The 27,600-nt window shown below is 39.9% G+C and overlaps 1 protein-coding gene across 1 annotated transcript in view; it reads right to left on the reverse strand.

The window, feature by feature from the left end:
• LOC123935787 (protein WWC3-like) overlaps positions 1-26,747 on the reverse strand; it is a 227,969-nt gene extending 201,222 nt beyond the window's left edge. The window contains exon 1 of the mRNA XM_045996595.1: positions 26,232-26,747. Within this exon, the coding sequence (XP_045852551.1) occupies positions 26,232-26,479 (248 nt within the window). The 5' untranslated portion in view covers positions 26,480-26,747. The remainder of the gene's footprint in view (positions 1-26,231) is intronic.
• Positions 26,748-27,600: the final 853 nt, after the last annotated feature.

Here is a 27,600-nt window from a genome sequence, read left to right on the forward strand (position 1 = left end):
CTCTGCTCTGCTCTCTGCTCTCTGCTCTCCCCCCCACACACGCCCCCCCCCTCCTGCTTCTCTGCCTACTTGTGATCTCTGTCAAATAAGTAAATAAAATCTTTAAGGAAAATTTTTTTAAACACTACTATACATAAAAGAATACCCAGATGACATTGGATATGGAAGCATTTTAGATAGAAAACTAAAAACACAGGACACCTGGGTGGGTCAGTTGGTTAAGCATCTGCCTTCAGCTCAGGTCATGATCGCAGGGTCACAGGATGGAGTCCCACAGCAGATTCCCTGCTCTGGGGCAGCTGCTTCTCCCTCTGTCTGCCGCTCCCCCTGCTTGTGCTCTCCCACTCTCCCTGACAAAATCTTTAAAAAAAAAAAAAAAAACTAAAGGCACAATCCATGAAAAATAAAATAATGAATAATACTATTAAAATTAAATACCTCAGCTTTGTGAAAGACAATGTCAAGATAATAAACAGACAAGCCACAGACTAGGGAAAACACTTGCAAAGACATCCCTGATAAAAAAGCAACTGTTTTTTTTTGTTTTGTTTTGTTTTGTTTTGTTTTCATATCTAAAGTATAAGAAGAACATTTAAAACCAAACAATAAGAGAACAAGCACTCAATTAAATGATCTAAAAGCCATAACAGACACTTAACCAAAGAAGATACGCAGGTGACAAAGCACATTTACCATAATCCTTGTCATTAGAGAAATGCAAATTACAACAACAAGGTATCACTGCACACCTATCAGAATGGCCAAAATTCAGAACAATGCCAACAAATGATGGTGGATATGGAACAATAGGAACTCTTTCCTTGGTGGTAGTGACCCAAAGAGGTACAGTCATTTAAAAAGACAATTTGGAGGGTTTTTTAAAAACTAAACACTCATCACCCAAGATCACTCTCTTTGGTATTTATCCCCAGAGAACTGAAAACTTATATCAATAGAAAACACTGTTTACTGATGTTTACATAGCTCATAATTTCTAAAACCTGGAAGTAAATAAGGTATCTCCCAGTGAGTGAATGGAAAAATTGTGATATATTTAGACAAGGGGAAATTATTCACTACTAAAAATAAATGAGCTACCAAGCCACAAAAGACATGGAAGTAACTTATGTACATATTTCCAAGTGGAAGATGACAATCTGAAAAGACTACATATTATATGATTCCAATTATATGACATTCTATTAAAAACCTGAGGAGAGGGACACCTGGGTGGCTCAGTCGGTTAAGCAGTTGCATTTTGCTCAGGATTCCAGGGGCCCTCACAGCAGGAGCCTGCTTCTCCCTCTGCCTGCTGCTCCCCCTGCTTGTGGTCTCTCTCTGACAAATAAAATCTTTAAAAAAAAAAAAAAAAAAAACCTGGGGAAAGAGTGGCTTGCAGAATTTTGGATGGAAGGAAAGGATAAATAGGCAAGTAGAGAAGGGTTTTAGAGTAAATATTCCATATGCTGTATTGGTAGATACACATATGCCATTATACATTTGTCCAAACCCATGTACAACATCAAGAGTGAAACGTGATGTAAAATATTATGTGTCAATAATTATGCATCAATTTTAACGAATGTACAACTGTGGTGAGGCATACTGACAGGGGATTGGTAACATAGTGGAAGATGCTGATAATATACCAATCTAGTGGAGACCTACATATATGCACTTGCAGAGGAGGGGAAATATGAAAAATCACTGTTACTCTCCCCTCAATTAAAAAAAACAATGGCCACTTAGATTTTACTTATGTTATTCATTATTGATGCTGTTTTAAATTATTGTGTTATTTATTTGGTTCTCCCAAGACTTTTATTTATTTTACTGAAATACATCTGACATATAACATTGTGTAAACTGAAGGTGTACAAATTCATTTGTACTAAGATTGCTTTTGTACTGATCATTAGAACATCTATTGTATCATCTAATTACATCTTTTTATTTATTTATTAGCAAGTTTGGTGATATTTATTTCTTAGCAAGTTTGATGACTATAATACAAAATTATTGTCTATATTCACTATATCATGCATTGGAACTTATTTACTACTTGTTGTAAGTTTGTACCCTTATACAACATCTGTCCTATTGACAGCTCCCCACACCATGATAGCCACCATTTTACTGTTTTAACAAGTTTTACCTCTTAAGGTTTCCAGATATAAGTGAGATCACATGGTATTTGTCTTTCTCTGACTTTTTTTCACTCAGCATAATACCCTCAAGATCCATCCAAGTTGTTGTAAATGTCAAGATGTCCTTTTTTGTCATGACTGATAATCACTTATCTATCCTCTTTTTATCTATCTATCTTTTTTAAAGGTTTATTTATTTATTTATTTGAGATAGAGAGTGAGAGGGAAAGCACGAGCTGAGACAGCGGGAGAGAAGCAGGCTCCTCACTGAGCAGGAAGCCTAATGTAGGGCTCAATCCCAGAACCCTGGATCATGACCTGAGTAGAAGGCAGACGCTTAACCAACTGAGCCACCCAGGCGCTCCTCTATTTCCTTATCTATCATCTACACACACACACACACACACACACACACACACTTCCCATCTTATTACCTGTTGATGACCACTTAGATTGTTTCTGTATCTTAACCATTATGAATAATTCTTCAACAAACATGGAAGTTAATCTTTTTGATACATTGTTTTCAGATCCTTTGGGTAAATACCTGAAGAGGAATTGCTGGATCATATGGCAATCTCAATTTTTTGAGGAACTTTCATATGGCTTACATTTCTGCCACAAGTGTGAAAGAATTCTCTTGTTCTCTACATCCTCACAAATAGTTGTTACCTCTGGTCTTACTGTTGCTACCCATTCTAACAGGTATGGGGAGTTACCTTGTGGTTTTGATCTGCATTTCCCTAATAATTAGTGATGTTGATCATCTTCCCATGTAGCTATTTAGTCTCTCTATGTAACTTTTGAGAAAACTCTACTTAGTTCCTCTGCCTATTTTTTTAATCAGGTATTTTTGTTGTTACTGAGCTGTATGAGTTTTTTGTTTTTGTGTTTTTTGTGTGAGTTCTTTATATACTTTTAACATTAACCCCTTACCAATATATATTTGCAAAAATTTTCTCCCATTCAGTAGGTTGCCTTGTCATTTTGTTGTTTCTTTTGCTATGCACACACTTTTAAATTCAATGTGCTCTACTTGCTGGTTTTGCTTTTGTTTTTGTGCTCCAGTGCTGAGGAGTGCTGCCCTACATCTTAGGAATTTATGGTATCACTTCTTCTGTGTAAAACTTTGGTCCATTTTGAGTTTATGTGAGGGGTCCATTTATTGTTATAAAGTTATTTATCCAGTTTTTCCAACACCTTTTGTTGAAGAGACTATCCTTTCCCTATTGGGTGTTCTTGGATCTCCTGTCAAACATTGAATAGCTGGGTATATGTGGGTTTAATTTTCTCTTCATTCTGCTCCACTGGTCTGTGTGTCTATTTTTAAGGTAGTATAAGATTGTTTTAATAACTATCGCTTGTATATCCTATCAAATCAGGAAGTGTGAATACTCATCTTTCTTTTTTCTGAGGCCTGGTTTGGCTATTTAGTTGTGTGTGTGTGTGTGTGTGTGTGTGTGTGTGTGTGTGTGTGTGTGTTTCACAAAAATTTTATAATTCCTTTTTCTATTTCTGTGAAGAACACCACTGAAATTTAGAGAGAGACTGTGTTGAATCTAAAATGGTTTTAGCTACTATCCACATTTTAACAATATGATTTCTTACAATCCACGAACATATCCTTCCATCTGTGTCTTGATTTCTTTCAACAGTCTTCTGTCTTTCTTCGCATGGATCTTTCATCTACTTGGTTAAATTAATATCCAAGTATTTTTAGTTTTTGATACTGTTGTGAATAGGACAGTTTTGTTTCTTTTACAAATATTTCATTTTTAGTGTATGGAAATGCAAATGATTGGTGTATGTGAATTTTATATCCAGCAACTGTACTAAATCCATCAATTGGTTCCAACAGGGTTCCCCACCCTCCACCCAATGGGTTTTTTATTTAGTCTTGGGATTTTCTATATACAAAATCAAGTCTGTAAATAATAACAGATTTACTTCTTCCTTTCAAATCTGGATGACTTTTTTTTTTTTTTTTTTTTTGGTCTTGCCTCCATTCTTTCTTTTTTTCATTTTTATTTACTTATTTGTCAAAAAAGGAGACAAGCCAGGGGAGCGGTAGGCAGAGGGATAAGCGGGTTCCTGCTGAGCCCTGTTTGCAATATTCTTTTTTGTTGTTGTTGTTTATTTACAGCATAACAGTGTTCATTGTTTTGGCATCACACCCAGTGCTCCATGCAGTACATTCCCTATTACCCACCACCTGGTTCCTCAACCTCCCACCCCCCGCCCCTTCAAAACCCTCTGGTTGTTTTTCAGAGTCCATAGTCTCTCATGGTTCATCTCCCCTTCCAGTTTCCCTCAACTCCCTCTCCTCTCCATCTCCCCATGTCCTCCACGTTATTTGTTATGCTCCACAAATAAGTGAGACCATATGATACTTGACTCTCTCTGCTTGACTTATTTCGCTCAGCATAATTTCTTCCAGTCCCGTCCATGTTGCTATAAAAGTTGGGTATTCATCCTTTCTGATGGAGGCATAATACTCCATTGTGTATATGGACCACATCTTCCTTATCCATTCATCCGTTGAAGGGCATCTTGGTTCTTTCCACAGTTTGGCGACCGTAGCCATGGCTGCAATAAACACTGGGGTACAGATGGCCCTTCTTTTCACTACATCTGTATCTTTGGGGTAAATACCCAGCAGTGCAATTGCAGGGTCATAGGGAAGCTCTATTCTTAATTTCTTCAGGAATCTCCACACTGTTCTCCAAAGTGGCTACACTAACTTGCATTCCCACCAACAGTGTTTGCAATATTCTTGACTTCCCTTTTGATTTCTTCTTTAACCCATTAATTGCTAAGAAGTGTGTTGTTACTTTTCACATAAATGTTGGTTTTCCCAGTTTCCTTTTGTTGTTGATTTTTATGTTCATACCATTATTGTCAGGAAAAAAAAAAAAAATGGGAGGGCACCTGGGAAGCTGAGTCAGTTAAATACCTTCAGCTCAGGTCATGATCCCAAATCCACTAGCATTGAGCCCCACGTTGGGTTCCCTGCTCAGCAGAGAGTCTGCTTCTCTCCTTCTCCCTCTCCCCCTCCCCCTGCTCATGCTCTCTCTCTGTCAAATAAATAAATAAGATCTTTAAAAAAGTTTTTTAAAAGAAAAAGACAGATGGTATTATTTAAGTCTTCTTAAATTTGCTAAGACTGTTTTCTGTGATATGTGATCTATTCTGCAAAATCCTGTGTGGGCACTTGAGAAGAATGGGCATCCTTCTGATGTTGGCTAGAAAGTTCAATATATGCCTGTTAATCTGCTCTAAAGTATGGTTCAGTTTGATTTTTATCTGGATGATTTTTACTTTGTTGATTTCTATCTGGATGATCTATCTGAAGTTCCCTACTATTACTATATTTTGACCCATTTCTCCCTTTAGATTTATTGGTTCTCTGATGTTGAGTACATATATATTTATGATGTTATATCTTCATGCATCAATCACTTCAGCATTCTATAATGACCTTTCCTTTTGTTACTATTTTTACTTTGAAGTCTACTTTGTCTGATATAAGTTGGCTGCTCCACTTTTGGTTTCTACCTGTGTGGAGTATCTAATTCTATCCCTTCACTTTGAGCACATGTGTGCCTTTGGAGCTTATATAAATCTTCTGTAGACAGCAAATAATTGAATCTTCTCCTTCTTCCTCTTCTCATCCCCTCCTCCTCCTCTCTTTCCTCTCCTCTTTCTTTTTAAAATCCATCCAACCAGTCTGTAGTTTTTGATTGGTAAATCCAATACACTTATAGGCAGAGTAGTTAATGCTATGTAAGGACTTACTACAACTGTGTTTTCACTGGCTCCTGTTTTTTTCTGTATCTCCATTGTTTCTTCTCCCTGTTTCTGCATGCCTTTATAAATTGGTGGATTTCCACAGCTGTATGCTGTTTCCTTTTTTTTTTTTTTTTTTTTTTTTTTTTTTTTTTTTTTTTTACTGCTTCAGGAGTCTACTCAAGGTTTTTGCTCTGTGGTTACCATGAGGCTTACAGAGAACATCTCATTGCCAAAACATTCCATTCTTACTTGTAGTAATTTATCTTCATTCACCTAGGAACTCTGCACCCCTTTACTCCTCCTTCTTATATTTTTGATATATTTTGTCACAATTTACTTCTTTTCATGTTGTTTGTTAACAAGTTATAGTAACTATAGTAATTTTTAATAACTTTCCTATAATATTTACACTGTAATTATGTGGGCAAACAAACTATCTCATATAAAGTTTTCTAATTCTGACTGCATTTTTCACCCTTACCAGTGTGATGTGTACTTTCATATATTTTCACGTCACTGATTAGCATCTTTCTATTTTAGCTTAAGGAACTCATTTTAGCATTTCTTGCAAGGTCACTTCTATCTGTCTGAGAAAGCTTTTGTTTCCTCACGTCTGAAGGATAACTTTGCCAGATAAATTATTCTTGGCTGGCAATGTTTACATTTCAACCTTTTCAATAATGTCATTCCACTATCTCCTGGCCTGTGAAGTTTTTGCTGAGAGATGTGTTGAGAGGATGGGGATTGATTGATTGATTCCTCTCTCTCTCTCTCTCTCTCTCTCTCTCTCTTTCTCTCCCTTTCCTCTTCCCTTTCTCCTTTCCTCCCTCCCCCCTCTTTTCTTTCATTCCATCATTCCTTTCTTCCTTGTTTTCCTTCTTCCTGGATGCCTTTAAGATTCTCTATCTTTATTTTTGACATTTTCATTATACTGTGTCTTGGAAAAGGTCTTTTTTGCATTAAGATACTAGGGTATCTCAAAGAACAATTAATCCAATGAAGAAATGAACAGAAGACATGAATAGACATTTCTGCAAAGAAGACATCCAGATGGCCAACAGACACATAAAAAAGTGTTCCACATCACTCAGCATCAGAGAAATACAAGTCAAAACCACAGTAAGATATGACCTCACACCAGTCAGAATGGCTAAAATTAACAAGTCAGGAAATGGCAGACATTGAGGATGAGGAGAAAGGGGAACCCTCCTACTTTGTTGGAGGAAATGCAAGCTGGTGTAGCCACTCTGGAAAACAGCATGGAGGTTCCTCAAAAAGTTGAAAATAGAACTACCTACGACCCAGCAATTGCACTCCTGGGTATTCATCCTGAAGATACAAATGTAGTAATCCAAAGGGGCATATGCACCTCAATGTTTACAGCAGCAATGTCCACAATAGCCAAACTATGGAAAGAACCTAGATGTCCATCAACAGATGAATGGATAAAGAAGATGTGGTGTATATATACAATGGAATACTACACAGCCATCAAAAGAAATGAAATCTTGCCATTTGCAATGACATGGATTGAACTAGAGGGTATTATGCTGAGCAAAATAAGTCAATCAAAGACAATTACCATATGATCTCACTAATATGAGGAATTTGAGAGGCAAGGAGGGGGCAGGAAAGGAAAAATGAAACAAGATGGGATCAGGAAGGAGACAAACCATAAGAAACTTTTAATCCCAGGAAACAAACTAATGGTTGTGGGGGGTAGGGGAAAGGGATATGGTGGTTGGGTTATGGACACTGTGAAGGGTATGTGCTATGGTGAGTTCTGTGAAGTCTGTAAGCATGATGATTTACACTCCTGTACCCCTGGGCAAATAATACACTATATGTTAATAAAAGTTAAAAATAATTTTAAATTTTTTTAAAAGATACTAGGGTGTTCTGTTAGTTTTGTGCACTAGTATGTACTAGTCTTTCCCCAGTTTGGGAAGTTCTTTAAAATACACTCTCTGCCTCCTATTCCCTGCCTTCTCCTTCTGGAATTCAAATTATTCTAATACTTGCCTCTCTGATGAAATGATAGCCCTCATAGGGTTTTTCTTCACTTAAAATAATCTTAGTTCTTTCTCTTTTCCTAACTGTATTATTTCTCTATCCTCCAAGTCAGTATTCTTTCTGTCTCATCTATGTTGCTACTGATGCTCTCTCTTGCATTTTTCTTCTTCATTTCTTGAGTTCTCATCTCTAGAAATTTCTTTGGGGCTTTATGAGAATGTTAATATATTTGGTTAAGAACTGCTTCTGCTCATTAATTTTAGCCCTGTATCTATTTACCAATTGCTTTTCTGAGTTTTCTTATAGTTCACTGAATTTGTTTCTAATAGCTGTTTTGAATTTCCATTGTGAACTAGATCACAATGTTCCATGCCTTTGAGCTCAGCTATTAGACAACTTTCACTTTATTTTTGTCATAAATACATACATACATACACACATACAAGACATTTCCTTGACTTGACTGTGTTTGAATGAGTGTCTCTGCTTTCACATTTAAAATAAAAGACACCTATTTAAATTAACGCTTTCTGTCTTCTTTGTTATAATTTAACTGGCTGGCTATTAGAACCCTTTCTTTTGTATTCCAGGAGGCAGTGCTGTCAAAACTGTGGGTTCTCCCTTGCCCCCACCTTGGCCTATAATTGGAAAACCCTTCCCATCTTCCAGAGTTCCCTTACAATGGATACACTTGGGAATGTACACAGAGAGCAGCAGGGTAGGGAGATGTGAGTTAAGCAGTTGGGGCTTTAGAGGTGTCACTGGCAGATGGTAATGGGGCCCTCCCAGACCTTTGCAGGCAATATAAATTTGCTGAATTCCTAAGCAGATAGTAGGAAATGCAATCCTTTAATTGCCTTGGGCATTCTTCTTTGCCTCCTTCCCTTCCCTCCTGCTTCCAGCCCCAGTTAGAGTTCATCTTCAGACATCCAGATGCTGCTGGAGAGAAAACAGGTTTCTACAATCACAATGGACCCAAGAGACACAAGCAGTCATTCACTACTTCCCACCTCCTCTGCCAGAGTTGTTACTGCAGGTCCTGCCAAACAGTTTATCTCCCCTTGCAGTACCACGCTGAAAGGGGGAAGCTTTGACAAGTTCCTCCCTCTCCTCCAAATTCAAATTCTTTTTTCTCCATAGCAGTGCTGTGCCAGATTCTCCCCTACTCAAAGGCAGGAGCTCCACAACTTCTCTTGCCTGTTGGTGTCCACCCCAGTTTTGTTGTCCCATCCTTCCACTACCACCATGGCAAGTAGGGGTGGGACAGGCTCACTAACTACCTTGGGTCTATAGCTCCTACTGAGGTCCTATCTACCTACTTTCAGTTGCACAGGTGGACCAGGAAGCTCCTGGGGCTCTTGGTGTAAGATGTAAGATATTTTATTTTGCTTATGGACATCTAATTAGTTGCCGATCAAAGGGAAAGATAGGAGGAATGAGTCATGCTCCCATGATGGTGATGTTATTCTTCATTTTCTGTTCAATTCTGCTGTAAATCTAAAACTGCTCTTTAAAAAAACAACAAGGGGGTGCCTGGATGGCTCAGTGGGTTAAAGCCTCTGCCTTCAGCTCAGGTCATGATCCCAGAGTCCTGGGATCGAGCCCACATCAGGCTCTCTGCTCAGTGGGGAACGTTCTTCCTCCTCTCTCTCTCTTTCTCTCTCTCTCTGCCTACTTGTAATCTCTGTCTGTCAAATAAATCAATTAACTAATTTAAAAACAAACAAGAAACAAACAAAACCCCACAAAGTACTACTCTTTTAAAAATGGGTGTTCAAAGTTTAATTTACTAGTATTAGCACTGCTATACAGTAAAAAGAGTATGTCAAATCTTTCCATATAAACACATTTAGAATCCATTTTTCACCCAAACACAGAAATTAGCCTTCTGTGCTATAACGCATGCTATGCTATATCCAAGATCATATTAATCTGCATGAAACAAACAGCTCTAAGAGATGAAACATTTAAACAACCTGGCAGTCGCATAATATTTCTAAACTCTGGATGACTTTGTTTTGCTATCCCCTCCTTCCAGGGACTTTTGGAAATGCTAGAAACATTCTAGGTGTCATAACTGATGACACAGATGCTAGCATAGCTAGAGATCAAAAAGGTTCAAACACACTACAGAACACAAGATAGCAAACACAACTGAAAATGGTACAGTCCCAAAGTCACTACACTGGAGTTTGAGAAACTCTCCTATATAGTAATGTTTTCTTTAGATACTGTTTAGAAGAAAATTGAGCCCTCTATATAGCATGACTACCCCCACAGAGTGGTTTCAGGAGACACAAGATAGATAAGAAGATCTCCAGCAACTGCCCTTATTCTGCTGAACCCTCAGCTCCTAACCAATGATGTCACTCACAGTGAAGTGTGTCTTTGTCTCCCCCACACTCCCAGCTATGGAGTTGTGGCTGAGATACTGCCTGGAAGAGAAGAAGGTCATAAACACATAGCCCCTATCTGTTACCAAAGGAACAGAGCTCATTTGCAACAGCATATAGAAAAAGTTAAACCTAAGGGTACTTTTTTTTTTAAGATTTTATTTATTTACTTGACAGAAAGAGATCACAAGTAGGCAGAGAGGCAGGCAGAGAGAGAGGAGGAAGCAGACTCCCTGATGAGCAGAGAGCCTGATGATGAGGTGCTCGATCCCAGGACCCTGGGATCATGACCTGAGCCGAAGGCAGGTGCTTTAACTCACTGAGCCACCCAGGCAACCCTAAGGATAGTTTCAAGGAAAAAATGGAATTTACACTGAAATGTAACTGGGAGGATATTTGTGACTAAAATACAAATACAGTGTGTGCCCTGTAAACTGGCTACTTTACAGAGACCAAACGGTGAGTAAGTAGGTAAGAAGAGCTTTCCTGGGGTAGGACAAATATTAAACCCAGACCTCAAAATACATTCTGTCAAAAATTCCTTTACAATTTGAGTGAATTAGTCTGTAAAGCAATTGATCCCTCCAGACATGTTGAAAGAAAGAGAGCAATACAATAGCAGTTAGTGGAATTTAACAGTCGGGTGTGGTCAGAGAAAACAAAAATGAGAGCCATTTCAGCATCATTGTCACATAGAGTGACCATGGGAATATTCAAAGCTTTGCCTCTTTAGAAGCAAAACCAGACCCTTAACAGTGCTATTGGGTGATCATGGGGGACTGAGATGGGGAGAGGACTAGGAAATAGACTGCACTAAAAATGAAACATAATGAAACAAACCAAAATAAACCAATGCAGTGAATCACTAAATACCCAAAAAACAACCTCAGAGAAGGGGGAGGAGGGCAAGAATGAAGGTCCCCTACACAGAGTTGCTAAAATTTATAATTTTCAATCCCCCAACCATCCCCCAAAATAAACATTATGGGAAATACAAGGAAAACATGCCTTATACATTGATCAAAAAAACCAGTCAAAGAACATTACTTACAAGAGTGCACAGATCTCAGACTTAGCAGAAAAAATATTTCAAAGTAGCCAGAAAGTATGATTACAGAAGTAGAGGAATGTGGGATAACAATGCCACAGCAAAAGGAAAATATCAATAAATGGATGTTTTTCCTTAAGGAACCAAACTGAAATTATGGAACAAAAAATTACACTATCAGAAATGAAAATTTTACTAAGCTCAATAGTATATCTGGACCAGCAAAAGAAGGAATTAATGAACCTGAAGACAGGGCACCGGGGAGGCTCAGTCCTTAAGCATCTGCCTTCCACTCAGGTCATGATCCCAGAGTCCTGGTATGGAGTCCCAAATTGGGCGCCCTGCTCAGTGGGAAGCCTGCTTCTCCCTCTCCCAATCCCCCTGCTTATGTTCCCTCTGTCACTGTGTCTCTCTCTGTCAAATAAATAAATAAAATCTTTTAAAAAAAAGTAAACTTGAAGACATATATCTGAAGACTGCACAAATCACATGATCATCTCAAGGACAAAACAAAAGCATCTAACAAAGTTCAAAAGTCTTCTATGATAAAAACACCCAATGCTGAATAGAAGGAAACTTCTTCAAATTAATAGAAGACATATACAAGAACCGCACAACTAATATCAGAGTTTGTAAAAAATGAATGGTTTCTCCTAATACCAGGAACAAGACAAGAACATGCTCTGACTGCTCTAATTCATCATTGTAACTGCAGGTTGTAGAAAAGGCAATAAGTCAAAGAACATTAATAAAAAAAATCCCAATAATAAAGAAGACTAACATACTTCTACTCAGATGACATGATTTTGTACATTAAAAATCCCAAGGAGTCAACGAAATGATTATTAGATGAATTAATGAAATGAGACACATTGTAATGATATCCAGTTGTGTATCTATACACTTGCAGTGAGAAACCCTAAAATAAAAATGGAAAACACAATTCCATTCACAATAGCAATGCACATATGGAAGAAAGCTGGGTCCCTATCATGTACCACTTACAAAAATAAACTAAAAATGGATTAATGGCTTAAATGTAAGGCCTCTAACTATAAAACTCCTAAAAGGAAAACTATAAAACTCCTAAAAGGGAAAGCTCCTTGACATTGGTTTGGGCAACAACTTTTGGATTTGGTACCAAAAGTATAAGCAAAAATCAAAGGAAACAACCACTGAAATAAAAAGGCAACCTATGGAATAGGAGATCCCTTCTTATGATGGAGAATCTCAGTAACATTTTCCCCAGAAAGACATAGAGATGGCCAAAGGATCCATGAAAATGATGTAGTGATGCTCAACTTCACTCTTCATCAGAGAAATGCAAATCAAAACCTCAATGACATATCACCTCACGCCACTCAGAATGGCTAAAACTAACAAGTCAATAAACAACAAATGTTGGCGAGGATGCGGAGAAAGGGGAACCCTCCTACACTGCTGGTGGGAATGCAAGCTGGTGCAAACAATCTGGGAAACAGCATGGAGGTTCCTCAAAAATTAAAAGTAGAAATACTGTATGATCAAACAATCTGACTTCTGGCTATATATCCAAATGAAATGAAAAAAGCCTTTTGAGATAGGCATTTGCATGTATATGTTCATGAAAGCATTAAATGGTGCTCCTTAAACCTCCACAAAGTTATGTCACTCCTTTATCGATGAAGTTGCTGTCCATCTATAAGCTAATAGCAAACAACTCCACAGAAAGCCTATATTAAAGCAAGTCTCAAGGACTTGAGGCTTAAAAAAGTATGCGACCACCAAGCTGACACTGCAGAAATATTAAGGGGGGGTTCTATAAAAGAGGAAAAATCCTAAGAATATCACTGAACAGATATATGGAGACAATCTACAGGAAGAAAGACTTCAAAGGTAACACGATGTCAATAAAAACGTATCTATCAATAATCACACTCAACGTGAATGGCCTAAATGCACAAGTAAAACAAAACAGGGTTGCAGATTGGATTAAAAAAAACAGGACCCATCCATGTGTGCTATACAAGAGACCCATTTCGAACCTAAGGACACACCCAGACTGAAAGTGAAGGGATGGAGAAGCATCTTTCATACCAATGGGCCACAAAAGAAGGCCAGGTTAGCGATTCTCATATCAGATAAAATAGATATTAAACTAAAGACTGTAGTCAGAGATACAGAGAGACATATATCATTCTTAAAGGGACTATCCACCAATATGATCTAACAATTGTAAATATTTACACTCCCAATATTGGAGCAGCCAATCACATAAGAAAACTATTAATCAAGGAAAAGAGTCATATTGATATGAATACATTAATAGTAGGAGATCTTATCATGCCACTCTCAGTTATTGACAGATCATCCAAGCAGAAACTCAATAAAAAAATAAGAGCATCGAATGACACATTGGACCAGATGGACCTCACAGATATATACAGATCATTCCACCCTAAAACAACAGAATACTCATTCTTCTCAAGTGCACTTCGAACGCCTCTCCAAAACAAACCACACACTAGGTCACAAATCAGGGCTCAACCGATACCAAAAGACTGAGAGTATGCCCTGCATATTCTCAGACCAAAATGCTTTGAAACTGGAGCTAAATCACAAGGAAAAGTTTGGAAGGAACTCAAATACCTGGAAGCTAAAGACCACCTTGCTTGAGAATGCTTGGATCAACCAGGAGATCAAAGAACTTGAACAATTCATGGAATCCAATGAAAATGAAGACACTTCAGTCCAAAACCTATGGGATACAGCAAAGGCACTTCTAAGCGTGAAATACATAGCCATCCAAGACTCTCTCAAAAACCTGAAAAATCTAGAATATACCAGCTGTCTCTACACCATAAAGAACTGGAGAATCAACAACAAATCAAACCAACTCCACACGCAAGAAGGGAAATAATCAAGATTAGAGCAGAGATCAATGAGGTAGAAACCAGAGATACAGTAGAACGTATCAATGAAACTAGAAGCTGGTTTTTTGAAAGAATCAATAAGATTGATACACCATTGGCCACACTAATCCAAAAGAAAAGAGAGAAAGCTCAAATTAATAAAATTATGAATGAAAAGGGACAAATCACAATGAACACCAAGGGAACAGAAACAATCATCAGAAGTTATTACGAACAGTTATATGCCAATAAGCTAAGCAACCTAGATGAAATGGATGCATTCCTGGAAAGCTACAAACTCCCAAAATTGAACCAGGAAGAAATGGACAACCTGAATAGACTGACATCTGTAACAAGATTGAAGAAGTGATCAAAAAGCTCCCCAAAAACAAGAGCCCAGGACCTAACAGATTCCCTGGGGAATTCTACCAAACTTTCAAAGAAGAAATAACACCAATTCTCCTGAAGCTGTTCCAAAAAATTGAAGCAGAAGGAAAACTTCCAGATTCTTTTTATGAAGCCAGCATTACACTGATCCCCAAACCAGGCAAAGACCCGACCAAAAGGAGAATTTCCGGCCAATATCTCTGATGACTATGGATGCAAAGATTCTCTACAAGATCCTAGCAAACAGGATCCAGCAGCACATTCAAAAGATTATCCACCATGACCAGGTGGGATTCATCCCTGGGTTGCAAGGATGGTTCAACATTCGCAAATCAATCAATGTGATAGAACAAATCAATAAGAGAAGAGAGAAGAACCACATGGTCCTCTCAATTGATGCAAAAAAGCATTGTACAAAATCCAGCATCCATTCCTGATTACAACGCTTCAAAGTATAGGGATAGAGGGAACATTCCTGAACTTCATAAAATCTATCTATGAAAAACCCACAGCAAATATCCTCCTCAATGGGAGAAAGCTCACAGCCTTCCTGTTGAGATCAGGAACAAGACAAGGATGCCCACTCTCACCACTCTTGTTCAACATAGTATTAGAAGTCTTAGCAACGGCAATCAGACAACCAAGAGAAATAAAAGGTATCCAATGGCAATGAAGAAATCAAACTCACTCTATTCCCAGATGACATGATACTTTATATGGAAAACCCAAAAGACTCCACCCCCAAACTAATAAAACTCATACAGCAATTTAGTAATGTGGCAGGATACAAAGTCAATGTACAGAAATCAGTGGCTTTCTTATACACTAACAATGAAAACACAGAAAGGGAAATTAGAGAATTGATTCCATTTATTATAGCACCAAGAACCATAAGATGCCTGGGAATAAACCTAAACAAAGAAGTAAAGGATCTGTACTCGAGGAACTACAGAACACTCATGAAAGAAATCAAAGAAGACACAAAAAGATGGAAGACCATTCCATGCTCTTGGATCGGAAGATAAACATTGTTAAAATGTCTATACTGCCTAGAGCAATCTATACTTTTAATGCCATTCCGATCAAAATTCCACCAGTATTTTTCAAAGAGCTGGATCAAATAATCCTAAAATTTGTTTGAAATAAGAAGAGACCCTGAATTGCTAAGGAAATGTTGAAAAAGAAAAACAAAACTGACGGCATCATGGTCAAATAATCTTCGAGAAAAAAGGAAAAAATATACAATGGAAAAAAGACAGTCTCTTCAATAAATGGTGCTGGGAAAACTGGACAGCGATATGTACAAGAATGAAACTAGACCATTCTCTTACACCATACACAAAGATAAACTCGAAATGGATAAAAGACCTCAACGTGAGACAGGAATCCATCAGAATCCTAGAGGAGAACATAGGCAGGAACCTCTTCGATATCAGCCACAGCAACTTCTTTCAAGATATGTCTCCAAAGGCCAAGGAAACAAAAGCAAAAATGAACTTTTGGGACTTCATCAAGATCAAAAGGCTTCTGCACAGCAAAGGAAACAGTCAACAAAACAGAGGCATCCCACAGAATGGGAGAAGATGTTTGCAAATGACAGTACAGACAAAATGTTGATATCCAGGATCTATAAAGAATTCCTCAAACTCAACACACACAAAACAGAGAATCATATCGAAAAATGGGCAGAAGATATGAACAGACACTTCTCCAATGAAGACATACAAATGGCTATCAGACACATGAAAAAATGTTCATCATCATTAGCCATCAGGGAGACTCAAATTAAAACCACATTGAGATACCACCTGACACCAGTTAGAATGACCAAAATTAGCAAGACAGGAAACAACGTGTGTTGGAGAGGATGTGGAGAAAGGGGACCCCTCTTACACTGTTGGTGGGAATGCAAGTTAGTGCAGCCACTTTGGAGAACAGTGTGGAAATTCCTGAAGAAATTAAAAATAGAGCTTCCCTATGACCCTGCAATTGCACTGCTGGGTATTAACCCCAAAGATACAGATGTAGTGAAAAGAAGGGCTATCTGTATCCCAATGTTTATAGCAGCCATGGCCACAGTCGTCAAACTGTGGAAAGAACTAAAATGCCCTTCAATGGACGAATGGATAAGAAAGATGTGGTCCATATACACAATGGAGTATTTTGCCTCCATCAGAAAGGATGAATACCCGACTTTTGTAGCAACATGGACAGGACTGGAAGAGATTATGCTGAGCGAAACAAGTCAAGCAGAGAGAGTCAAGTATCATATGGTCCCACTTATTTGTGGAGCATAACAAAGAACACGGAGGACATGGGGAGATGGAGAGGAGAGGGAGTTGAGGGAAACTGGAAGGGGAGATGAACCATGAGAGACTATGGACTCTGAAAAACAACCAGAGGGTTTTGAAGGGGCGGCGGAGGGGGGGGGGGGTTGAGGAACCAGGTGGTGGATAATAGGGAGAGCAGGTACTGCATGGAGCACTGGGTGTGATGCCAAAACAATAAACACTGTTATGCTGTAAATAAACAAATAAAAAATTAAAAATTAAAAAATGGGCAGAAGATATGAACAGACACTTCTCCAATGAAGACATGCAAATGGATATCAGACACATGAAAAAATGTTCATCATCACTAGCCATCAGGAGATTCAAATTGAAACCACATTGAGAGGGGAGTCAAATGGCGGGGAAGTAAGAGGAGGCACCATTTCAACCTGTACCCTAAAGTGAGCTCATTACCTACCAAAGAACTCCGACCACCCATGAAATCAGCCTGAGATCAGAATTATACACGTCTGGAACTCTACAGGAGCAGAAGATGCCAGTGGTAGGTAAAGCAGACTGGGAGCATCCGACTGATATCGGAAGATAAACAAAAGGGGGAGGGAGCCACCAGAGGTCACCGATCGGAAAGTAATACCCCAACACGAGAGTGCTCTGCGTCTGGGGACCAGCATTAACTTGGAGTCTGGTTGAAAGCACTCAAAACACAAAGAGCAAAGGATCCCGGGGGGTAATAGTGGGAACCTGGGCGGTTAGGGTCAGGGACCTAAGTCCACGGACCCAGGACCGCCTCCCCTGGCGCTTAGCCAGAGAGAGTGTGGCAGAGAAATCAGGTCTCAGTCCCTGAGCCACCAGTGCGCTAGAACGCCAGCGTGCCCGAGAACAAGTGGGGTCTGGCTCCTGGGAGGGGCTGGGAGCCTGGCCAGACTGCAATTATGAAACCGCGCGCGTTCCACACCCTCCCTTGAGATAGGTGCTCATAGGCGCCAGCCTGGAGCTCTGGCATCCGGAAAAACCAGACATTCCCAACCCGGGACAGCGGGAAAATCTCAGTGTGCGATCTCTGCTCGGAACCTCTCTGGCAGTCTGGAGCTGCCTAGACAGCCACCGCTGCCCTGGTTTTGGGTACAACGAGGAGCTCCTGCATCCCCAAGGACAGTGACTCAGAACCGACTCTGCCAGCAGCTTTTGCAAAACATTCTTAGGCTTCTCTCTGAGAGGGAGGTCGGAGTGCAGTTTGCTCTCCTCTAAACCTCCAAAAACCATCAAAAGCTGTCAAGGCAAGGGAAAGCAGATGAAAGAACATAAAAACCCCCAGAGAACAAAAGGCTGAAAAAAAACAGTTTCCTCAGAGCTCACCCGCTTGAGGGGAGCGGGAGGACTCAGGGAACTCAGGGAACATCATTGTCTGAAAACCCACGTGGCAGGCCCCTCCCCCAGAAAACCAACCAGGAAGGAAGAAAAAAAAAGACTACAAGAGAACAACCACCACTACTTCATAAATACAACTTTTATTCTTAACTCTTTACCAATATTCTGGTTCTTTCTTTTTTTATACATACAGATAATTTTTTAACCTATAACCACCAAACTGAGATGTCCAGTACATCAAATTCTTTAATAACCTTCTAACCTGAACTTTTTGATACATACACCCGTGTTTTTTTGCTTTTCTATTTTTTAAATTCTTTTTTAATTTTAACTTAGTTTAGTCTAGTTTATTCTTTTTTAATTTTTATTTTCTATTATACATATAGAGTTAAACTTCAAGGGAATCCCCTTTCCCCAATCAATGCTACCCCTATAGGCAAACCAGTTTCTAATCCCCCTGTAACTTAGGAAAGTTGAGTCCCTTAACAAAAACATCAAGATACCTTCAGGAAGAATCAAAATAATCTTCCTCACCCACACTGAGAATCTATAACCACTCTCCCAATTTTTCCTTCTGTCAGTGTTTCTGTGAATTTGTGTTTGTCCTGATAATATATAAATCTTATACTGGGGGTTCTTTCTGATGAGGTTCTTCCCTTTTTTTCTGCTTATATATACATATTTTTTTCTCTTGTCATATACTTTTATCACTCATCTTGTTTGTCTGTTTTTGTTTGTATACTTCACAAATCTTACCTTGTGGCCCATTTGGGCTGAGCCTTCTCTTTTATCTTCCCTTTATTTCCTATCTCTCTCTTTTTTTTTTCCTTTTTTCTTTCCCCTTTTTTCTTTCTTCTTCTCTATTTCTTTTTCTTTTCTTTTTTCTCTCATTTGGGTGGGGATTCCTGATTGCACAGAAGCGTTCCAGGGTGCACATTGACTGCACCACAATCGATAAGACCAGCTGCATCTGTTCAGTCATCTCTTACCAAAATGAATAGGAGGAGGAATACCCAACAGAAGAAAAATACAGAGGATGGGCCTTCTGCAACAGAGCTAATGGCTATCGACATAGACAATATGTCGGAAAAGGAATTCAGACTAACAATTATCCAGGCAATAGCTAGGTTGGAGAAAGCCATGCATGACCAAACAGAATTGATTAGGGCAGAACTGAAAGCCACCAGGGATGATGTTCACAATGTTAGGGCAGAATGGAAAGCCACCAGGGATGATGTTCAAAATGCTCTCAATGAGTTCCAATCTAATCTAAATTCTCTAAAAGCTAGGGCGACTGAGACAGAAGATAGAATTAGTGATCTGGAGGACAAACAGATAGAGAGAAAGGATCAGGAGGAAGCCTGGAACAAACAGCTCAGAAGCCACGAAAACAGAATCAGGGAAATAAACGATGCCATGAAACATTCCAACGTCAGAATTATTGGAATCCCTGAAGGGGAGGAAAAAGAAAGGAGTCTAGAAGATATAGTGGAAGAAGTATGAAAATTTTCCCAATCTCACGAATGGAAACAACGTTCATGTACTAGAGGCAGAGAGATTTCCTCCCAAGATTTTAGATTCTCAAAAGTCCTCACGACACCTTATACTTAGAATGAGGAATTATGGGGCACCTGGGTGGCTCAGTGGATTAAGCCGCTGCCTTCGGCTCAGGTCGTGATCTCAGGGTCCTGGGATCGAGCCCCGCATCAGCTCTCTGCTCCGCAGAGAGCCTGCTTCCTCCTCTCTCTCTGCCTGCCTCTCTGCCTACTTGTGATGTCTCTCTCTGACAAATAAATAAAATAAAATCTTTAAAAAAAAAAGAATGAGGAATTATGTTTCAAGAGAGACCCTCTTAAAAGCAGCTAGGACAAAAAAGCTCCTTACGTACAGAGGAAAGCCCATTAGAATAACGTCAGACCTTTCCACAGAGACCTCACAAGCCAGGAAGGGCTGGAAAAATATATTCAGAGTACTAAATGAGAAGAACATGCAACCAAGAATACTCTATCCAGCAAGACTGACATTTAAAATGGATGGAGAGATAAAGAGTTTCCAAGACCGGCAAGGCTTAAAAGACTATGCAACCACCAAGCCGACACTGCAGGAAATATTAAGGGGGGGTACTATAAAAGAGAAAAAATCCTAATAATATCATTGAACAGAAATATAGAAACAATCTACAGACAGAAAGACTTCAAAGGCAACACGATGTCAATAAAAACCTATCTCTCAATAATCACTCTCAATGTGAATGGCCTAAATGCACCCATAAAACGACACAGGGTTGCAGATTGGATAAAATGACAGGACCCATCCATATGTTGTCTACAAGAGACCCACTTTGAACCTAAGGATACACCCAGACTGAAAGTGAAGGGATGGAGAAGCATCTTTCATGCCAATGAGCCTCAAAAGAAGGCCGGGGTAGCGATTCTCATATCAGATAAATTAGATTTTAAACTAAAGACTGTAGTCAGAGATACAGAAGGACACTACATAATTCTTAAAGGGACTATCCGCCAAGATGATCTAACAATTGTGAATATCTATGCCCCCAATATGGGAGCACCCAATTACATAATCAAGATAAAGAGTCATATTGATAGGAATACAATAATAGTAGGAGATCTTAATATGCCTCTCTCAGAAATAGACAGATCATCGAAGCAGAAAATTAATAAAGAAATAAGAGCATTGAATGAAACATTGGACCAGATGGACCTCATCGACGTATACAGAACATTCCACCCTAAAACAACAGAATACTCATTCTTCTCAAGTGCACATGGAACCTTCTCCAGAACAGACCACATACTGGGTCACAAAGCAGGACTCAACCGATACCAAAAGACTGACATTATTCCCTGCATATTCTCAGATTACAATGCTTTGAAACTGGAACTCAATCACAAGGAAAAGTTCAGAAGGAACTCAAACACCTGGAAGCTAAAGACCACCTTGCTTAAGAATGCTTGGATCAACCAGGAGATCAAAGATGAACTGAAACAATTCATGGAAACCAATGAGAATGAAGACACCTCGGTCCAAAACCTATGGGATACAGCAAAGGCGGTTCTAAGGGGGAAATACATAGCCATCCAAGCCTCCCTCAAAAACATTGAAAAATCCAGAATACACCAGCTGTCTCTACACCTTAAAGAACTGGAGAATCAACAACAAGTCAAACCAACTCCACATGCAAGAAGGGAAATAATCAAGATTAGAGCAGAGATCAATGAGGTAGAAACGAGAGATACAGTAGAACGTATCAATGAAACTAGAAGCTGGTTTTTTGAAAGAATCAATAAGATCGATAAACCATTGGCCACACTAATCCAAAAGAAAAGAGAGAAAGCCCAAATTAATAAAATTATGAATGAAAAGGGAGAGATCACAACGAACACCAAGGAAATAGAAACAATCATCAGAAATTATTACCAACAGTTATATGCCAATAAGCTAAGCAATCTAGATGAAATGGATGCATTCCTGGAAAGCTACAAACTCCCAAAATTGAACCAGGAAGAAATTGACAACCTGAATAGACCGATATCTAGTAATGAGATTGAAGCAGTGATCAAAAATTTCCCAAAAAACAAGAGCCCAGGACCTGACGGACCCTGGGGAATTCTACAAAACACATTGAGATACCACCTGACACCAGTTAGAATGGCCAAAATTAGCAAGACAGGAAACAACGTGTGTTGGAGAGGATGTGGAGAAAGGGGAACCCTCTTACACTGTTGGTGGGAATGCAATTTAGTGCAGCCACTTTGGAGAACAGTGTGGAGATTCCTTAAAAAATTAAAAATAGAGCTTCCCTATGACCCTGCAATTGCACTGCTGGGTATTTACCCCAAAGATACAGATGGAGTGAAAAGAAGGGCCATCTGTACCCCAATGTTTATAGAAGCCATGGCCACAGTCGTCAAAGGTGGAAAGAACTAAGATGCCCTTCAATGGACGAATGGATAAGAAAAATGTGGTCCATATACATGATAGAGTATTATGCCTCCATCAGAAAGGATGAATACCCTACTTCTGTACCAACATGGTCGGGACCAAAGAGATTATGCTGAGTGAAATAATTCAAGCAGAGATAGTCAAGTATCATATGGTTTCACTTATTTGTGGAACATAACAAATAACATGGAGGACATAGGGAGATGGAGAGGAGAAGGGAGTTGAGGGAAATTGGATGCAAGATGAACCATGAGAGTCTAAGGACTCTGAAAAACAATCTGAGGGTTTTGAAGGGCGGGGGGAGGTTGGGGGAGCCAGGTGGTGGGTATTAAGGAGGGCATGTATTGCGTGGAGCACTGGGTGTGGTGCATAAACAATGAATTCTGTTACACTGAAAAGAAACTTAAAAAAAAAAAAAGATATCTGAGGAGGATCTCCTGAAACCTGGGGGAACCCATAAAAAAGTAATTAATTAATTAATTTAAATAAATAAAAATAAAAATCAATGAAATTGCATACTCAAAAAATATATTATAATAAAAAAAATTAAAAAAATAAAGTGGACTTCAAATCCTAAATCAATAATATACCCAACACATGTGTACCATGAATGTAAACTACATAAGGCTCATCCACAGAAACGACAAGCCACAGAAATGGTACATTAACTATATTTTTCAACAAGTTTTCAGGTATGATTCCAACCAGACTAACTACAAAAATTATATATATATAGTCTATATATACTATATATAGATAGCATATATATATATATATATATATATATATATATAATTTTTGTAGTTAGTCTGGTTGGAATCTTTAGAGATGTGGCTAAAAACTCAATATTTTAAATTTTTATTGTAAACTTACCTTAGGTTTGTTATTTCTGTAAACCAGTACTATATATACACTATATATATATGCTATCTATACATATAGTATATATACTATATACATATGTATATAGTACATATACACACAGTACACACATAACTGACAAACATAACTGACTGAGCCACCCAGGAGACCCTAGTATAGCTTTTTAAAAGTATTGTTATAGGTGCGCCTGGGAGTTGGGCATCTGCAATGGGTATGATTCTAGGGTCCTAGGATTACGCCTGACTGATGCTCCTTCCTCAGAGGGAAGCCTGCTTCTACCTCTGCTCCCCCTGCTCTCTCTCTCAAATAAATAAAATCTTATAAAAAATAAAAATAAAACTACTGTTACAGTAACTTGCCAATATTCCCTTGGTTGTAAATACCAGTGCTCTTGAACATACTGTGGATGGAATTGCTCTAAAATTCTAGGTGAGACTTTGTTTAGAACTCTTGGCCTTAAATAACTTTGCTTAAAGTTGTCTATCTTGTGCCATTATGATTTATATTAATTATGTATACAATAGTGTGTTAAGTCAGCAACAATATATATCTAATCTGCTACCTTCATTTATTTTCATTTTCTTTAAAGCACTATTAATTACCTTCTTTCCTAATTGTTCTCTATTTGTAGTGTGGTTAGGATTAGGGTTAGGGTTTATGCGCGGATCATACATCATCCAAAAGGATCAGATGCAGACAGTGAATTTAGAATTTAGAATCATATATTATTTCTATGTAGTAATAATTAATTAAACATTTTAAGGGAAAGTCCCCTACAAAAACTAGATTGGTACTTCTAGCATTGGAAGCAGTACTTTGTTTAAACCTGCTTCTCAAACAAAAAATAAATTTTGAAATTTAAAAAAATAAAATGCCTAAATATAAAAACAAGTCATTCAATAATACAAACTAATTTTTATAAAAAGGAACAGAGATAATGAGTAAGAATTACATGGAGATGATTCTACATTCTGATTTCTATGATAATCTGCTCACCTATGTTGTTTGTTATATTACTAAGACAAAAATTAATACACTGAAATTTTCATTATCAATTTCCACTCAAAATAATGAAACTGTTTTAAAATACTTTATTCCGTTCTAAGCAAAACAGTATGTTGAACTGGCTCATTTGGGGGGGCATCTGGTGGTTCAGTCAGATAAGAGTTGTACTCTTGATTTCAATACAGGTCATGATCTCAGGGTAGTCAGATCCAGCTCTGCAGGGATCCCTGGCATGGGATCTGTTTAAGATTCTTTCTGTCTCCTTTTCCTCCGTCCTCATCTCCTCACTTGGTGTGTGTCTGTCTAAAACAGTGGAAAAAAAAAGTTTAAAAAAAATTTTTTTCCTAAAGATTTTATTTATTTACTTGACAGACAGAGATCACAAGTAGGCAGAGAGGCAGGCAGAGAGAAGGGGAAGCAGGCTTCCTGCTGAGCAAAGAGCCCCATGTAAGATTCGATCCCAGGACCCTGGGATCATGACCTGAGCCGAAGGCAGAGGCTTTAACCCACTGAGCCACCCAGGCGCCCCATAAATATCTTTTAATTAAAGAAAATGAATTGGCTCATTTTCCAGTTGTTAGTTCTTTAAAGGATACACAGCATAAAATGAGCAAACCAGTTGTACTAATTTTATTGTCATCCAAGCCTTGGTCAGACAGTTGTGGCCATTATCTTTGGTTAAAATTATGTCATGTTACCTGATTTTCAAGTTTCATATTTCTAACATTAAAAAAATGGTGTGTGAGGATTCTTATAAATTACTGAATCAAAAAGCTTGTCATGTTCAGAGAGAATGTTAGGGAACCAAAGTCGTTTTTTGCTTTGTTTTGTCTTTTCCTACCTTGACCCAGACATATGTTGAAACAATAATTCAAGGTCATTTGCCTTACAGAGTTTATTTTCAAATGGCAGTGCCAGTCAGTAGTAAGGAGAAAGCAGGAGGAACGTTACTACACTGCACATTTTTAAGTCTTAAAATTACTGGGAAGCCGGCAGCATTTCATGTGTGGCACAGAGAGGCACAGTATGAGAGATAGTCCTTCCACAGTACAAGGTATCAGGTCACCAGTGTGAATAGTCGGTTTCAACCGAATTCCCAATTACACAAGAAATGCATCCTTACATATGCAGCTGAAACAGTGACTCCACTTGACAATGCAATAGAAAGTTAAGGAAAAATGTTCTTACATTCAGTTAATGAATATAATCCGGTAGTGGTTTTGGAACAACCGTTTTTACTTTATAGTATTTATTTACAGAAGTAAACGGCACTTTAAAGTTGTGTTCATTTTAGAAGAAAATTCCCTTCAAAAAAAAAAGGAAGAAGAAGGAAATTCCATTCAATTGGTGAGATCCGTTTACTCCCAAAGCATATGGGTCTAATCATATTCCATTCTGGCTGCAGTACGCAAGGCTATTTCAATCAGAATTTCAAGTCGGTTGTTTAAAAGGCGCTAAAGAGCAACGAGCACGGTCTGGGAGCAGGCTCTCCCAGCTCCGAAAGAACTGGGAATCCCTCAAGTGGCCCATCTGGCAGCAGTCTTTGGTTGGAAACTAGGCTGAGCCCGCCAGACAAGGAACCCACACCACGAAGCTGGAGCGCACGTTTCTGCTCCAAGATGACAGCTCATCTGGCCGCCGCGGGGCCGGGGGCGGTGGGCCGCCGGGGCCCGGGAGGGATGGGCGAGGCCCCGGCGGAAAAAGGAAAAGAGGGCCATCCGTCAGCCCTGGGAGAGGAAATTCCAGGCGCCCAGCTTCCAGGCGCCGGTCAGCGGGTGACGTGAGGGAACCAAGTCACTGTGCCGGCCCAGCAGCCGGGGCCGGGAGGCGGCCAGGGCTCCGCACTCCGGGGCCTCGAGGCCGGAGAGGGGGCGCCTCGATCCTCGTCCAAGGCCCCAGGGTGGGGGCGAGGGGCGCCGTGAGTCCCGCCGGGGCCCCGAAGACACGCAATCTTAGCCCGGACCCGCAGGCCTCCGGGCGGCCTCGATCCCCTCCCAGAGCCCAAGGGATGGAGCGCCCGGATCCCAGCCCCGGCCCGCGCCCCCCGCCCTTACCGGTCGCGGGGGTCGATCCACGACGTCTGGCGCGTGTTGTGGTCGATGTAGAAGACGCGGCCGTCGTAGTCGCGCGCCTCCTCCCAGCCGGCTGGCAGCGGCAGCTCGGCGCTCTCCCTGGCTGTGGAGAACCGAGGCGGAGTCGGCAGTTGTGCTGAATGCACAGGAAGTGTTAGCGGCTGCAGCAGCTTCCTCGTAATCTCTCTCGGCTGTCTCCGCCGCCGCGGACCGACGCTGAGCCACGGCATGACCGCACTGTCCCTGTAGGCGCTCTTGCGTCCAAGATACTCCTCCTCAGTCAGTACTAAGACCGACAGCACCGGAGGCTTGGGGAGCAGTACAGTACCACCCTCCCTTCCTGGTGCTTTCTTCGCCCGGCGCCACCGCTCCGACTACCCAATAGATACCCTTCGACAATCAGTCCAAATGAGACATTCCAAAGTTATGGCACACCCAGTCCATGCGCCCGTTTCACTCCTAAAGCAAGCACCGCCATTTTCTCTCCCACTCCACTCAGCCTGGCTGTGGGCGGGAATGTGGTAAAGGCCACACCTTCTTCCTCTGACCTCAACTCCTCCTACAGTCTTCCCTCTTTTGCCAAGCATTAACTGCCTCTATAACTCCTCACGCTCTGCCTTCTCCTTTCACTGCTCTTCATCCACCCTCTACTGCGTCATCCAATTTCGCCTACTGCCAGGGCTGAAACTCCTCTTTTTTTTTTTAATTCTTTTTTTTATTCGTTTATTTGTTTATTTACAGCGTAACAGTGTTCATTGTTTTGGCATCACACCCAGTGCTCCATGCAGTACGTGCCCTCCCTATTACCCACCACCTGGTTCCTCAACCTCCCACCACCCCACCCCACCCCCCGCCCCGCCCCTTCAAAACCGTCAGGTTGTTTTTCAGAGCCCATAGTCTCTCATGGTTCATCTCCCCTTCCAGTTTCCCTCAACTCCCTCTCCTCTCCATCTCCCCATGTCCTCCATGTTCTTTGTTATGCTCCACAAATAAGTGAGACCATATGATACTTGACTCTCTCTGCTTGACTTATTTCGCTCAGCATAATTTCTTCCAGTCTCGTCCATGTTGCTACAAAAGTTGGGTATTCATCCTTTCTGATGGAGGCATAATACTCCATTGTGTATATGGACCACGTCTTCCTTATCCATTCATCCGTTGAAGGGCATCTTCGTTCTTTCCACAATTTGGCGACCGTAGCCATTGCTGCTATAAACATTGGGGTACAGATGGCCCTTCTTTTCACTACATCTGTATCTTTAGGGTAAATACCCAGCAGTGCAATTGCAGGGTCATAGGGAAGCTCTATTCTTAATTTCTTCAGGAGTCTCCACACTGTTCTCCAAAGTGG

This window comes from Meles meles, chromosome Y, assembly GCF_922984935.1.
Source record: "Meles meles chromosome Y, mMelMel3.1 paternal haplotype, whole genome shotgun sequence".
NCBI lineage: Eukaryota > Metazoa > Chordata > Mammalia > Carnivora > Mustelidae > Meles > Meles meles.